The following is a 16,092-nucleotide window of genomic DNA, read 5'->3' as shown; positions in this document are numbered from 1 at the left end:
CTGAAGGAACTAAAGTGCTCTAAGGCAGTATTTATGATATACATTAGATGTCTACATATGTTCAATAAAAAACACCACAACCTTTTCTCCTGCATTTTTTTTAATCTTCTAAAGCAATTTTAATGAATGCAAAGCCAAAACACAATTATCGTCCTAGACTCTCTGTGTACATCACTATATTATATATCGAATGGTAGGATTTTGCTTGTTCAGGATATACGGAATGGCCAATCAAACCAAACATTACTATTATGAACATTTGTATTGTGAACACTCTGGTTATCTGAACATCCCTCTGTGCTGTGAGCGAATGGGCCAGGCATTTCGATGCATATGGTGATCATATAAGTTCTTATAAACGTAATTAACGTTTGTGACAGGCAGATAACGGGTGAAACCAGTCTGCAGTAGAGGAGAATTTCAATAAACAACCTGGATTGGAAAGACTGAAAACCTGTCGGCTTGATAAAAGACAGAAGTCAGACACAGAGAAATAAAGGGAGTGATTGAGACACAAGTAGGTAGTATTGATAAAACACCACAAAGATCAAAGGAGATTATAAGAAAGAGCCAAAACAGGGAAGATTCTAATTAGCTTGTTCCTTATGTTGATAATGATATGGCATGTGTGAGAAAAGATGTACAGAAAAAACCCATTCGTGCCAGAAGGGAAGGCGTTAGAGGAGGCGGAATATGCACCACAAGCTATCATAGATAAACGTTCAGGAACCTAAAACAGAGTGGAAACACTGTGTTGAAATGGGACAAATGAGAGGCTAGGAGAGGATGGATTGCCAGATAATGCTGCTTTTTGCTCAGTGCCATTTCACATTATATTGACAATACGAACAGTATGGATGTGGAATTAAATGGATTGTTAGAAGGAGTGAAGCATAAGGGGACAGACAGATTTTTTTTAACATCATTCATAGATTTTTTCCCCCACTTCCGTTCTATAGTTCCACAAAAAAGCCTCCTTTTATGATTAAAGTTCGCTGGAAGTGAAACTGCACATCAACAACATTTGACGTGTACATTTTGTCATCTTTTTACTTGCAACGATTTGGCATTAACAGTAAACGATCTTTTGTTCCTTCTGAAGCCAGAGACTATTTCTGGGTAGGGTGTTTGTTTTAGGATCACATGCCTTCCCATTTCCACTCTTAAAGAATTTATAGTAGGTTTTGTTCAGACAGATGAAGATTCTGCTTGGTTATTCATTAAAATACATTTCCCAATTCTGTAAGCTCGAAGCAGAAAGATAAAGGATGTTTCAGAACAACAGTAGTACAATCTAGCAGAGCAACAGTTTAATCTATTTGTTTTCCATGTCCCATTTGTTTCAGGATTATCCAGGATTATCGTTTTCCATGTCACAGCCCGTTTGTGTTTCCGGTGTAGATTTTCTCTCACTTACAAGAAGTGCAACCACACTTCTCTGCATAGCTGTATTTGTACTCCAAAGACTGCCCATCCTCGAATGTCAAAGTCACCGATTTCATGCTTGACTGTATCGCTTTGCAGCACTGACAGTTGAGCATTGCTTTATACACTTCAGGTGGGTATCTGTGTAACCGCAAGGAAACATAAATCACATGGATGGTTTTAGTTTGCTTTTTTTTATTTAATGTATCATTTTTTTTTAAAACACATAACCTAAAAACAGGTATATATCTGTGTTGCCTTTGGCCATAATGTTTCAAATAAACATACTAAATGAATTGTTTTATTTCTTTTCCATAAGGTTTACCTCTGGTGCGAGTAGACAAACACGTATCAAATACAAGCTATAGACATGCATGCCAAGTGCCTTTAAAGGGTTCTAAAGCTGTGCTCTCTAACAATGGGTCACTTCAAACTTAAACATTAGTCAAAAATCAGTACTCCATAGTCTTTCATATATTGTTTATTGGTGCTGCTTCAGTTTGATCCATGACCCTAAAGACTAACATACAGATCATATACATTTTCTAGAGGCTCTCTTTTGAGTGAGGGTAGGCTTGTGTAGGTGGTTTGAATTACCATTTATTAGTGCAGTTGTATTAATATATTCGAAATCAATGATTATTAAAGAGGAGGACAAAGGGTGTGAAGTGGGAGGAGGTCAGGAATGGTACTAAGAAAATACGCTATGGCATCTAAAAAAAATCAATATTTAGAACTACCTTAATTCCCTAAGGACTATTGGACAATAAACTCAAGCAAATAATTGTCCCTGGTTTGATACATTCCTGTTGGTGTGCTAAGCCTGGGGCACACAAGTGTAGCACCATTTTTTATGGGGAGAAATGTGGACATTCTGGGTGGATCTGTGTAGATTGTAGAAGTTAATGTGTAAAGAGAATAACGCACTTGATGATCAAACTAGGGAACAGACCAATATGTAAAGCACAAAAAATCAATTAAAAATTTAACAAGTTCGATTTATTAATGAAATTACATTATCAATTTTTTTTAAAAAACACAATCAATACAATGTTTCTGTAAAAATACACAAATTTATGTATAAAGAAAGTATTCGTGACACAATTCTACAAGAAAATATATAAAAAACATAGGTGGCAAACAATACAATTTATCGACGCGCGTTTCGGCGTTAACAGAACGCCTTCATCAGGAGCCACATTCAATCTGTAAAACATGTTTTAAAAAGAGTTAGAGACAACTCTGGATCAAGAAAAAACTCATAACAAATAAACAATTATTAAAAACATCTCATTGTGCTTACATCTCATTGTGCTTACATAAAAAGGAAATCCCTACAAGAAACAGCTACCCATAGTAACTGTAACTGATACAAACTAATTAATGTATATTTGAGCAGCAAAAAAAGGGGGGGGGGAAATTTTGTTAGGTATAGATGACATAACAATATCTGTCGTTTATTAACTAACAAGTTAGTTAATAAACGACAGATATTGTTATGTCATCTATACCTAACAAAATTTCCCCCCCCCCCTTTTTTTGCTGCTCAAATATACATTAATTAGTTACTATGGGTAGCTGTTTCTTGTAGGGATTTCATTTTTATGTAAGCACAATGAGATGTAAGCACAATGAGATGTTTTTAATAATTGTTTATTTGTTATGAGTTTTTTCTTGATCCAGAGTTGTCTCTAACTCTTTTTAAAACATGTTTTACAGATTGAATGTGGCTCCTGATGAAGGCGTTCTGTTAACGCCGAAACGCGCGTCGATAAATTGTATTGTTTGCCACCTATGTTTTTTATATATTTTCTTGTAGAATTGTGTCACGAATACTTTCTTTATACATAAATTTGTGTATTTTTACAGAAACATTGTATTGATTGTGTTTTTTAAAAAAAATTGATAATGTAATTTCATTAATAAATCGAACTTGTTAAATTTTTAATTGATTTTTTGTGCTTTACATATTGGTCTGTTCCCTAGTTTGATCATCAAGTGCGTTATTCTCTTTACACATTGTCTTTTTCCCTGCATTACAAATCCAGTATTTGAACAGGGGGTCCTTGTTGTTCACATAGATTGTAGAAGTTTCCATCTCAGAAATTAGAGGAAAATGTGCGATTTTAGCCACAGTTTAAGGTGTGCATGGTATTCTGGGCAATAAAATGTAGTAGGAGTCACACAAGTCCCCGATGCAAACTGGGATTCCTGACTCCTTCCGATGGGGCAGATTGGGAGTAAAGGTTTCCAATCTGCCCCCTGAGAGGGCAGAAAGACTGTTGTGACCGGTATTGGGGTAGGAAGACACAGGCCTTAGCTCAGGTTGGCCGCTTCCCCCAAACTGAAATTTAAAACATTATCTGGTGCTCTAGAAGGCATTCTGCCCCCAAAGAAGAAGCAGATTGGGGGCAAAACACTCCCTATTAGCCCCACAGGGGGTAGTAAGACGGTTGTGTCTGCTGGTTGGGAGAGCACAAGCCCATGTCCAGGGGCACTCCCCCAAAAGGAATTACAAATTATTCTCTGGTGGTCTAGTGAGCTTGTCACCAGGAGGAAGATTAGGGGATAAACCCCCTCTACCCACTCTTCAGGAGGGTAGAAACACTCTTTTGCCCATGTCCACAAGGGTCGCCTTCTCTATTTTTTTTATTGCTGCTCCATATTCCCTGTTGCCATGTCTGAACTGGATTGGCTTGGTGAGCAAAATAACGATGGATTAAATCCAGATCTGTGACTGGGGGTGAATGTTTTGCCATTGTGCAACATTCTGTCCATCTTGTGTGTTATGCTGTTCACCCTACGTGGGAAGGGTATGCCCAGACGTGGGTCCCGTGCTCACTACACCACTGGAGTCAAGCTATCCTGGCTGAAGACGGCTGATAGCCAGAAACCGGTCCTAGGACGCTTGATTCCGGTCCAGGGAAGACATGGCTTGGCAGTTCGGGCTGGACTGTTCCCATGAGGCACAGGGTCAAGGCTGATTTGCATGTGGCCATGTCTGAACTTGGTTGGCTTGGTGAGCAAAATAACAATGGATTCAACCCAGATCTGTGACTGGGGGTAAATGTTTTGCCATTGTGCAACATTCCGTCCATCATCTTGTGTGTTTTTCTGTTCACCCTATGTGGGAAGAGTATGTCTAGACGTGGGTTCTGTGCTCACTACGCCACTGGAGTCAAGCTATCATGGCTGATAGCTAGAAACCGGTCCTAGGACGCTTGATTCCGGTCCAGGGAAGACATGGCTTGGTAGTTCGGGCTGGACTGTTCCCATGAGGCACAGAGTCAAGGCTGATTTGCATGTGGCCATGTCTGAACTGGGGTGGCTTGGTGAGCAAAATTAAACCCAGGTCAGTGACTGGGGGTGAATGTTTTGCCATTGTGCAACATTCCGTCCATCATCTTTTGTGTTTTGCTGTTCACCCTATGTGGGAAGGGGATGCCCAGACGTGGGTCCCGTGCTCACTATGCCACTGGATTCAAGCTTTCCTGGTTGAAGACGGCTGATAGCCAGAAACCGGTCCTAGGATGCTTGATTGCGGTCCAGGGAAGACATGGCTTGGCAGTTCGGTCTGGACTGTTCCCATGAGTCACAGGGTCAAGGCTGATTTGCATGTGGCCATGTCTGAACTGGGGTGGCTTGGAGAGCAAAATAAGGATGGATTAAACCCAGATCTGTGACTGGGGGTGAATGTTTTGCCATTTTGCAACATTCCATCCATCATCTTGTGTGTTTTGCTTATTATAGGTAAACACTCCCTATCAACGCACCGGGGGGGGGGTCAGAAAGACTGCTGTGCAGTGGGGTAGGCAGTAGCACATGCCCATGCCCGAGTGGCTGCTCCCCTTAAACAGTAAGTAAAAATGATTACCACGTGTTCTATTATGATTTCTGCCATTTTGGGGGGTGCAGATGGTAACCAGGGGCAGAAAGACAGTTGTTCCTTGGGGTGAAGGTAGCTCAGGTCCATGACAAGGATGTCCACTCCCCTCAAACAGTGATCAAAAAGTATTTCATGGTGGTATATTTGGCTTACTGCTCCCATGGGGTGCATATTGGGAGTCAACAACCTCTATACTCTCCCCAAGCAGGACAGAAAGGTTATGGAATCTTGTAATGGGCCATCATATCCTGGTTGACTGGAAGAATGAGTAGCCAAAAAGTGCTGGGGTGAAGGGAAAGAGAACAGAGAAAGGCACTTAATTCAAGAGGCACTGCCCAGGACCTTTTGTGGCACCGCTCACTTGTGCCTGTGTACCTAATTCTGTCCATCAATGCCATCAGGTAGGCTGCTCTGGTCAAGTTTCTACTGATAGTTTGGATCAACTCTGTTAGAAGCTTATTCTTTATCTCGTGAGCACACTGAGTCCAATATTAGACAGATTGGGGAAAGTGGAAGCAGCCCTAAGAGAGTGCTCGGTCAGTGCAACATGTGGTCATGGCCCAGTCGCACAAGTTACTTACCTTCGGTAACGATATATCTGTAAGAGACATTAGTTAGTGATAGATTCCTTATCTTAAAATTACCCCCAGGCGTAAAACGATCTGGAAAGTTTTCGTCAGCAGAACCCCTGCGCGTCGGAAGGTGCGTAGTGCGGCTCCACTTCCGTCGTAGGTGTCTTTCCGCATGAGGAACGCAGAGCCATGCAAGATACTGACCACTGGTGCATTGAAACCAGGGCACTGAAAGGGATGACCTTAACCCTAGAAATCAATTCGCAGAATGGGGAGGATGGGTGGGGCGGTAAGGAATCTATCACTAACGAATGTCTCTCACTGATATCGTTACCGAAGGTAAGTAGCTTTTGCATCTGAAAGAGACACGTTAGTAATAGATTCCTTACCTTAGAATAGAGACCCCTGCAATACCAACCCCGGTGGTGGGCCTTCGAAGCAAGATCACATCAGAAAGTCACAGAGAACAGAACGGCCAAGGAAACCGTCTCTGCAGACTTGGCTGTCAAGGCAATAATGCTTAGTAAAAAGTGTGCAGCGAGGCCCACGTGGCTGCCTGACATATGTATTGCAGGGGGAAAACCACATCCCAATGCAGTAGTAGCTGCTGTCACCCTGGTAGAATGGGCGAGTAGCTCCACCCAAGGTTCCTTGTTAGCCAGAGAATAACAGAAGTTTATAAAGAATACAACTCAGCGGGAGATAGTCCTCTTATGTACAGCCTGGCCTTTCTTGGCACCTACGTAGCCAACAAAGAGCTGGTCCTCCACCCGGAACTGTTGTGTGCGATTCAGGTAGAATGAGAGCACACGTTTTGCGTCCAGGCGGTGGAGCCTCTCTTCCTCTCTAGAAGGGTGCGGAGGCGGAACGAAAGTTGCCAAGGTGATAGTGTCCCTTGATCTCCACCTCTTCCGGATGGCTGCCCCATCTAAGAAGTGACGCATCTGTCACGTCAGTGAGATATGTCTGAGGAAGGAAGAGACTATCTGCTGTTGACCCAATTGCAGTTCATCAACCACCACTGCAGATTTTTTGCATTTCCTTCTGAGATTTGGGCCACGTGGGTTAGATTTCCCCAATACTGTGTCCACTGGAACTTCAAGTCCAACTGCAGAGCTTCATACACCACCTGGCACGCTTTACCAGTGAATGCAGGAGGTCCGCCGTAGTCGGAAGGTTGGAGATGACAGCCTGAGCTAGAGTGAGCATCTTAAACCTCTCCTTCTTGAGGAAGAGATTAATAGTCCGAAATCATGGGCCGCAACTCTTTGTTCTTCTTCAGAATCAGAAAGTAGCAGGAATAACAGCCGCTGCCTATTCTGAAACCGGGACCCTGTCTATAGCTCATTGGCCAAGAGAGCTGTAACTTCCTCCAGGAGCAATTTTAAATGATCCACCATCAGCTGTTCCGGATTAGGTAGAATGGCAGGAGGAAAAAAAAGGGAAGGCAGAGAATAGCCCTCCTGAATGATCTGCAAGACCCACTTGTCCAATTCTATGGCCCTCAAGTGGAGGCGATGATGGATTCTCCCACCAACTGGAGTGGTGAGGTCTGGCAGAGTCGGATTAGGTGTTCTTGGAGGCTGCTGCTGCTGAGGGCAGGGGGGCCGACGACTTCTGTCTTCCATTCCTAGCTTGGAATGAACCATGTCCACTGGGATAGGGCAGACGTGGCTGGAAACCCCTTCTGTTGCCGCGAAAGGTAGGCTGGCCCGAGGAGTAGAAGAGAGGCCCAAGGATCTGGCTGAAGTTCTAGAGTCCTGCTTTCCCCCGAATAGACAGGTTCCATTAAATCGCACGTCCATCAAATTTGCCTGGACATCACCGGAGAAGCCAGTTGTCCTAAGCCGTGTGTGGTGCCTCAAGGCCACTATCATGGAAATCAATCAGTTCAGTGAATTCATCATGTGTGGTGCCTCTATAGGTGCTGCGATGTCATTACCGACACTATTGATGCAGACGATGTCACTCAGAGCCGAATGGAGCCACACAACGGTGAGCGCAAGGGGTACTGCTCAGCAAAGGTTTCTGGATCCAACCTGACGCCTGGGAAATTCAAAGACAAGGAATATGCAGCTAGAAGTCTCTATCAGATCTTATATTTTATAATCTGCATGTGCACTTTGGCCAAGGATGGCAGATTAAAGCTGACATTTATGCATTTAAGCTCCACCTTTGACTCCCTGAAGAGAGTAAAACTGTGGGGCACTTTGTCAGATTTGAGAGTAAAACAGTACCTAGTTGATTTTTTGTTGCAGCCTTTAACTTGGCCAGCGGTATACTACAGGGCTGTATGATGGCCCCATTTCTGTTTTTTCTGCACATCTCTGGGTTGGAGAAGCAGTTGGTCGACTTTGGGGCCAATCGCCTGCGGATTGTTGGCCGTAGTGTCCCTGCTTTAATTTACGCAGATGGCATGGTCCTGTTCGCCAAGACAGCAAATGGGCTTCAGAAATTATATGACAAGCCTTGACTTAAAGGCAAACTAGTCAAAAACCTATGTCATGGTTTATGGTGCTAAAAGTAAAGCAAATCCTGTCTTCGTAGTGAGCTCTGGGAGGGAATGTGCTGTACCTACATTCACTTATTTAGGGGTTCTCTTTGATAACCATTTCACACGGAGTGCTTTGAAGATTAGCAGAGTTGCTTCTGTTCAAAAAGGATGGAGGCAGTGTTTAGCTTTGCCAGTAGATTGGGATAGAGACTGATTAAGGATCTCATATAGGGCCAAGTGTCTTACAGTTGCTTTATATGGTGCTTGGGTCTGAGGTATTGATAACTCATGGGGCTCAGTAACTGTTTTCTTAAGAGGCTTTCCATCCCCACTAGCAAAATTTCCTTCATTGGTCACCTCAAGGCAGGGCTGGGCTACATTGAAGATTTTATAAAAATGCAACCTCTGTGATATGGACTCGAAGCAGACAGTTCTTAACTAAAGCCTCCCTAAAACACAAGGCATGAGGCACCTTTCCCGCAATCGGCCCGTGCGGTCGCCGAACCTTCTGTGTGAACGAATTGTTTGTGCAAAACCCATCAATTCCTTTGAAACCCCATACTATACGTAACCGAGGCCGAGCCCCCCCCCACGTCTCATCCATCCCGCTGCCGCTGCTTGACCCACCGCGTCTCCTGGAAAGGGGCGGAAGGCCACCCGAAAGACCGACACCCCCAGAGGCCCCCCAGATACCGCACACCCCGCGGCCACACACATCGCCACCCCCCCCACGAACACAACGCCTCAAAACTCAAGCCCCCTATGCGCCCCCTACAAACATGACTCCACCATACCACCGGCACCACCAAGTACTGCACTAGCGTAACGATCTCGGTTAACGCGCCACCAACCACCACTGTACTCGCGGCACCATCATGCTTCGTGCGCCTCCAACGGACAAGCAAATTACCCCCGCCGAATGTCACCAATCCACGCACGCACCCATCCTCAATAAATGCTAAATTATCCTGCAGTAACTGTACGCCCGCAAATCACTACCAACTCAATACCCCAAATCAATTACCTCCGTCATCACCCCCGCCCGGCTGCTGTGTCACCAGCCACCTTCTTTCTAAAATGGTGGCCTGTGCACAGGAAGTCCGGATATAAATGGGACCAGCCCAAACCCAGCCCAAGGCTAACAAGTAGTTCAAACCAGCCCACGTACGGTGCTGACTCTACCCCCCCTCCCTCCCCCGGCCCCAAAAATCCCCGGGGGTGGCAGGCCTCCCGCTGGTCGGCCGCCCCCCCCCAAATCCCCATTAGGATATGGCTCCCTGTGCTTTGCACACATGGCGTATCATATGAATGTTAAAAGTGTTTTTACATTTCATTCCGTTCAAATCATTTCACACAAAACTGTAACCCACCGTTCAAGTAATAGCATACAAAAAAAGCAAAGATGAGCAATGATCACACTGGTTTTCATACTTACTGAGAAGCAGTGCTGTCTTCTAATGCACAGAAGGATTCGGTGAAATTGTTTGGTGGCAAAGACCCATCAATTTCAAGAGTTCGAGTCTTAAGCTTGCATAGAGCAGGATCTAAAGAAAACACATGGACAAAAATGAGTAAGGGGATGAATACAAACCGAACCATGCTTTCCTCTTGTTTTAGAAACTCCTCTTTGAGGTTGATCCGGAGGCCCTCTACCCACCATCATTCATGATCAGACCACCTTCTTTTATCAGTTTCTCTTTCCTCCAGTGCCACCATTTTTTCACATGTAATGTCTTTGTTTGAATATCCAAAATTATCATTGCACTGTCACACATAACCCCATATCCCTTTTGGAGCATTCCTTTTTCGTTCAAGTCAAAGAAATGTTGAAGTCTTCGGTACTTTTATTTTCGTTGTATTATTTTAATCTCAAGTAAATTCATTGGCAAATTATTTCAGATTCAAACTGCTCTCCTTTTTCAGTTGTTTCAGAGCGAGTCAATATTACTTAAGATCCATGGGAAGATTTTGGGCCAGATGTAGATGGCCAAATACCGGTCGGTAACGGCCGATTTCGGTCGTAACCAACCAGTATTTGGAGTTTTAGATGTAGGGAGCCTTTAAAATTACTGATTCGGTAAATTTACCAAATCGGTAAATTTACCGATTCTGTAAATTACTGAATCGGTAAATTTACCAAATCGGTAATTTGAGATGTAGGTGGCACTGAAAACAGTGCCACAGGACCTTAAGGATTCGTTATTTACCACCAACTGTTAGTTGGTTGTAAATAACGAATACCTGTGCATGTGCAAATCTGTGCATGTACACCTGTGCCATGTGACACACATACATGCCCTAAGGGCATGTATGTGGGCATGTATGTGTGTCACATGGCACTCACGCCTGAATCAGGGGTGCAACAGGGTGTCAAAGTGACACCCTGCCACCCTTGACTATTCGGTAATTTTACCGAATTGGTATTTACCGATTCGGTAATTGCCATTGATTCCTATGGCCCTCAAGGCCAAAGGCCCATAGGAATCAATGGCAATTACCGAATCGGTAAATACCGATTCGGTAATTACCGAATATTTACCTACATGGCATTTACTGATTTGTAAATACGGAATCAGTAAAATTCGGACTTTGACTTTATCATTAGTCAAATGTTCTAGAAGCCGACGAGATCACTATCCTCAACAATTTAAGGTTAACATGAAAGAGCACAGTTAGTAAATAAACACATACCACAAAATGCTTTACAATGATTCAAAGGGAATTAAAAGCGTATGGTATTAACTACTTCCTGTCTCAGGAACGGGCTTATGTTTATTTTGGGATCATAAGTATTGGTACACAATCTGTACCTTAGTCACAAATTTTGGGTGGTCGTATTGTTATCCTGAAACTGCTTATCTGGAATTGCTGTACCAAGGCTGAACATATATGGAGTTAAAATCGGTATCCCAATGGGCCTGCGGAACCGTATTAGGTCTCACGCATTTTAGCATAAGCGCTTCTATAGTATCCCACTTTCAACCAGGTGATGCGTCCTGGAAATTACTTTGTGCATGCACTGTTAAAATGCTTTTAGGTGGGTGTATTATCGGCCACGCTTTGCTCTTTTTTTTTCTAGAGCGCTGTTGATTTCTTTCCCTCAGAATTTGATTGAAACAATGTCCTATTAGCCAGATTTTCAAAACATGTTTTATCTGCTGATGTTGTTTGCAGTAAGTGAGCCTTATGGGCTTTGTTTCACTCCTCTCTCCACTAGCTACAGTTTCAGAATGTATTCTTTTTTCAAGTAATGATAATCTCTCTTACAACTTGATCGCCAACAGAATATGATTAAGACCTTTATGATTGTATTATCTCTCTCTGCCTCTCTCAATTTTTCTCTCTCTTTTGCATACCTGATGCCCTCCCCCAATCTACCTCCGATTTTTATCCAGTTACCATTAACCTTGATTTAATACCTCCAATAATGCATCAGGGATGGGTACCATTTGGCTACTTATGTTGGTATCCAACAATGCTACAATTTTCGCTTTGTCTTGGAGACCTCCCATTTGTATTTGTTCTTTGAAACAGGTTGTATTGCCTTTAAATCCGAGTGACCTCTCAATCTGCAGATTCAGTGCTCCTCATTGACTCAGATTTTTGTGCATGGGATGAGGTGACTCTCCAATGGTTTCAGCACTCTGCAGTCTCAATTGGTCAGTCCCCCATCAATCTAGTCTGCGCTGGTGTTGGCTGATGGCAGCATTACATGTTTTATCAGTGTGTTAGTCGTCTACTGACATACCTTCTAAATCAAGTTCGGTAGACTGGACCTTTGTGTTTGGTCTTTTTATGAGTGGAAATGTTTGCAAATATCATCTGCTTTGGATGTACAGTAAGGAGTGCAAACATTGGAACATTCTGTGCATGGCAGATAGTTTGTGATAACTATCAATGGCGGATGCTGTCCAGAACAATAAAAACTGCTCTTCCCCCACTTCCTGTTCCTTTCCTGTCTCATTTGTTTCCATAGCTTGTCTCACAAAATATAGAAAGTTTTCAATACCAGCAGGTTTCACCACTAGGTTTTGCATAGCTATCTGGCCATCTGCACATATGCAATGGCCACCACATTGTATGCTGGGAAAAGGTGCTATTCCCATAATTCCGTTTGTGAAGAAGCACTCTCTTCCAACTTGGTTAGTTAGACTTACATACCTTTGAAATGCATGAGATTTGATGTGCCTAGTCGGTTGCCAAATTATAAAGACGTACAAATATAATCGGGATCTTCCTTTCCAATTTATTGAAGGCCTTCTTTGTCACAGACCTGTATGGGGCCTGCTGTGGTGCTTCAAGAATGTCTAGATGACTGAACCTATTTCCTTTTGTCTCGAAACAAGTAAAAAATGCAGCCCTGCTAAAGCACCAACATTCTTCCCTTTCTATTTGCGTAGCCCTTTGCTGTTTGAAAGTCATCAGTTTTCCAAGGAGCCCAGACAAAACAAACTCAGAGTTTATATTCCCTCTATTCAACACTAGAGACTGGAGAAATGTTGCCCAAATAACTCCAATGCTGCATATACCGTGAGTTGAATAGGAACTTTGTCTGGTGAGGACACCACACAACTTCTGTTATTGCTATGGCTCTCCTTTGACCCTGATCTGTCCTCAAATATCAATAATCCAGTTGACCAGCACATTATGATTGGTTCCAGAGCGTAGGTTCACACATCACTACTGCTGTGAATCAGACTGCAGTGTTCACCCATGCGTTATCAAGGTTACCTGAGTGGTAGCTGTTGAACAGAAGTTGCCAGGACAAAAATGACTGTGTTATATTATACATGTTAAAGGAATTACGTCAGAGATATGTGTTCAGTTGTTAACACTTTCCCCTATTTTTTATGGTCTGACACACGTAATTGTTTTTCTGCGCGAATTCACAAAAATGCCAGGGGTAGCGGAAGTGACATCATATACCACTTGACTTTAACGATGTCACAGGAAGTGACTCCATATGACCTTTGACCCTGCATTGTCCCAAGAAGTGATGTCACATAGCCTTAATCCTGAAGACCTCACTATAATTAGCATTGCTGAAGTTACATAATTGCATAATGAATACTATATGTTCTTCTCGGAGAGAGCAAAGGGTGGGGATTTCTCTTCCCTGAGAAAAGTTTGAAAACAATTGCTTTACTAGTACATTTTAATGCACCATTTTCATATACATTTCCTAAAAACCCATAAGCTGTAAAAAAAAAGAATCATTAAATATTCAAGGCTTTTCATGGGTGCCTCTTATGTCAAAGATTACCTCAAGTGCTAGGACCAGCGTTTTGCCATTGTGGCCCCTTTTGCCCAACCATTGCATACAATATGCCAGTGCCAGAATTGTCCTAACATTGCCTCTTTTGCATTATGGAGGTGCCTTATGTCAAATGTTATGTCTAATATGTGAAAAACACATTTTGTCATGGATGGCCCCATGACCCTGCAACAGTTGTCTTTCCATATGCCAAGAAGTTCCCCCTATGTGCCATCACCAGCAATTTGCCACAGGTACCAACTATGCCAAGAATTTCTTTCAGGAGGCCAGGGCTGGAATTTTTTCATGGATGCTCCCTGCCAAAATGTACCTACAGAGTGCCATTTTGCCGAGGTATCCCATATGCAAATATTGCCTCCAGTGGCAACATTTTATCAAGGGTGCTTCTATGAGCCAAGATGCATGACAGACCCAACAGCGGATCTGCAAGCATAACGACACATGCTCACTTACATTCACTTATTCACACTCATTCTATCATTATCACTGACTTACACTCATTAATTTTCACCTACTCTTGTGCGTTCACTCGCACCCTGAACCACTAATTCACACTCTCTGACTCACTCGTACTCTGACTCACTTATGCTTACGCATTCATTTTTGCACACCCACACAACTACCATCCCATATACAAACATAGATGCTCACATATATACACACTCTCTCACCCAAACTCACTCTCACCCACATGCACCCACACAGCATACATTAATACCATTTTATTTCTCCTATCTAAGATGCCAGTTAAGGTCTAGATCTTGCTGCTCTTTTCGTTTTATACTATTAGTGAATAATAAAGTATAAACCACTATTAAGGTAATAAAAATTAGCAGAAAACCAGGTTAGAGCCTTACTCTGATGATGCGAGACAACCCTGTGTTCTTAGCACTGATTTTGCCACCTCTGAGGGCAGGTGTCGCAAAGGGAGTGCTAGAGATTGCAACCACTGCGAACCCTGGTGACCCCTAAATGATGTTCATGATCATGAATGGCAACCGTTGGAAATCTGTAATACTGTAACTAGGTTTTTGTGAAAAGATTCCATGATCAGGGGCAGCAATCATGATTATTATGTGTTTGCAAACATTGTGCACACCTTCCAGTGTTTTTACTGTAACTTCGTTGTGTTGTTTCTTGCATCTAGTGTTAGTTAGGTATTATTCCGGTGTTGCGACTATCAGGTGATCCTGAACAGTTTAAAGTGTTTTTTATCCAGTGCTCCCTGTTTAATCACTGTATTATTGTTTCAGTACCGTTTGCATTGGGTTGGGTGTTTTTGCTATTTGCAAAACTTACAACCATAGTGGGATATTTATGTCTTTATTGCAACTGTGTTGTTCTGTACCTCGCACATCTCCACACCACCTACTTTGAGCTAAGACTTGACTTCTTATCAACCTCTATCTGTGTTGTACTGTATCTTGGTTGGTCTCTACACCACAGGCTTTGAGCTAATCCTTAACTTCTCTTCCATCTCTACCTAGAGAATCAGGAGGCTTTGGACACTGATCTTCCTCTGCCGATTGAGTGCACCATGTCTAGTACTCAACACAGGAAACACCAGCAGCGTCCTCTTAGATGCTTCTTGGTACTTGATGTGACTTTAAGGAAAAAAATCTGTCACATAAATAGTAAGCCTACAAAGGTCACATGAAACTGCATATAACCTTATTGGAAAGTGGCACTGTCCTAGAGGAACCGAAACAAAGGTTTTGGACAGAAAAGCCTCAACCACATTGTGTCATGCTTTATTGTTGGCATGTCCATCCCACCCTGGTGAAATATTACCACCACTGTAGTATCCACCTCAGGTAGAGGAAGATCAGAAAAAATTGTGCTGGATATATGTGAGATTCAGAATTTGTCTAAACTACCTCTATTTAGACACAAAGGATTTTCCTTTATTTCGAGGATATGTAGGGCAGGGTTAAAATCCTTGTTCGGTTATAGGTTGAGAGGTTATGTTTCAGTATTCTTTTCCTAAAATAAGCTAACAACATTTTTCTGCCTCTCGACTAGCTCAGAATAGATCACCGACCTTCATCAGGGCAATACAGGATACCCTCTGTCCGTGCTCAGTCATTATATATGCAGGGAGGTAAGAATACGTCTTCCTTTAGAAATCTGTCAATATTATTTAGGGGTAATGGTGTAATTTACTTGTAGTATTCAAAGAGGTAGTTCTCTCTATAAGTTACTTTGTTATTAGCTTATTTATCACTTGATTGTTATTATTTTTATTATTGTTAATATTGTTTTCTTTAATATGTAAAGGAGATGTGTTGTAATGTACTTGTAGTATTCAAAGAGGCTGTCAAATAGAATTCTTACTATGTCATGTGGAATGTTAGAACTGCACTGTGGCATTGTAAGCCTGGAGCTGATGAAGAAAGGACTGTTGGTGCTGAGAGGACATACTTACAAATAAACCTCTTAT

At 42.6% G+C, this 16,092-nt stretch overlaps 1 protein-coding gene across 1 annotated transcript in view; it reads right to left on the bottom strand.

Moving 5' to 3' along the window:
* Nucleotides 1-1,353: 1,353 nt before the first annotated feature.
* LOC147733204 (intestinal mucin-like protein) overlaps nucleotides 1,354-16,092 on the bottom strand; it is a 203,123-nt gene continuing 188,384 nt past the window's right edge. Inside the window, exons 13-14 of the mRNA XM_086956021.1 lie at nucleotides 9,813-9,921; nucleotides 1,354-1,566 (exon numbers count right to left, since the gene is read on the bottom strand). Of these exons, the coding sequence (XP_086812147.1) occupies nucleotides 1,410-1,566; nucleotides 9,813-9,921 (266 nt within the window). The 3' untranslated portion in view covers nucleotides 1,354-1,409. The remainder of the gene's footprint in view (nucleotides 1,567-9,812; nucleotides 9,922-16,092) is intronic.

The sequence above is a fragment of the Lissotriton vulgaris genome, chromosome 2_1 (assembly GCF_964263255.1).
Source record: "Lissotriton vulgaris chromosome 2_1, aLisVul1.2, whole genome shotgun sequence".
In the NCBI taxonomy this organism is placed as follows: Eukaryota; Metazoa; Chordata; class Amphibia; order Caudata; family Salamandridae; genus Lissotriton; species Lissotriton vulgaris.
Note: the sequence above shows the minus strand (reverse complement) of the source record. Positions and strands in the feature narration are given on the sequence as shown.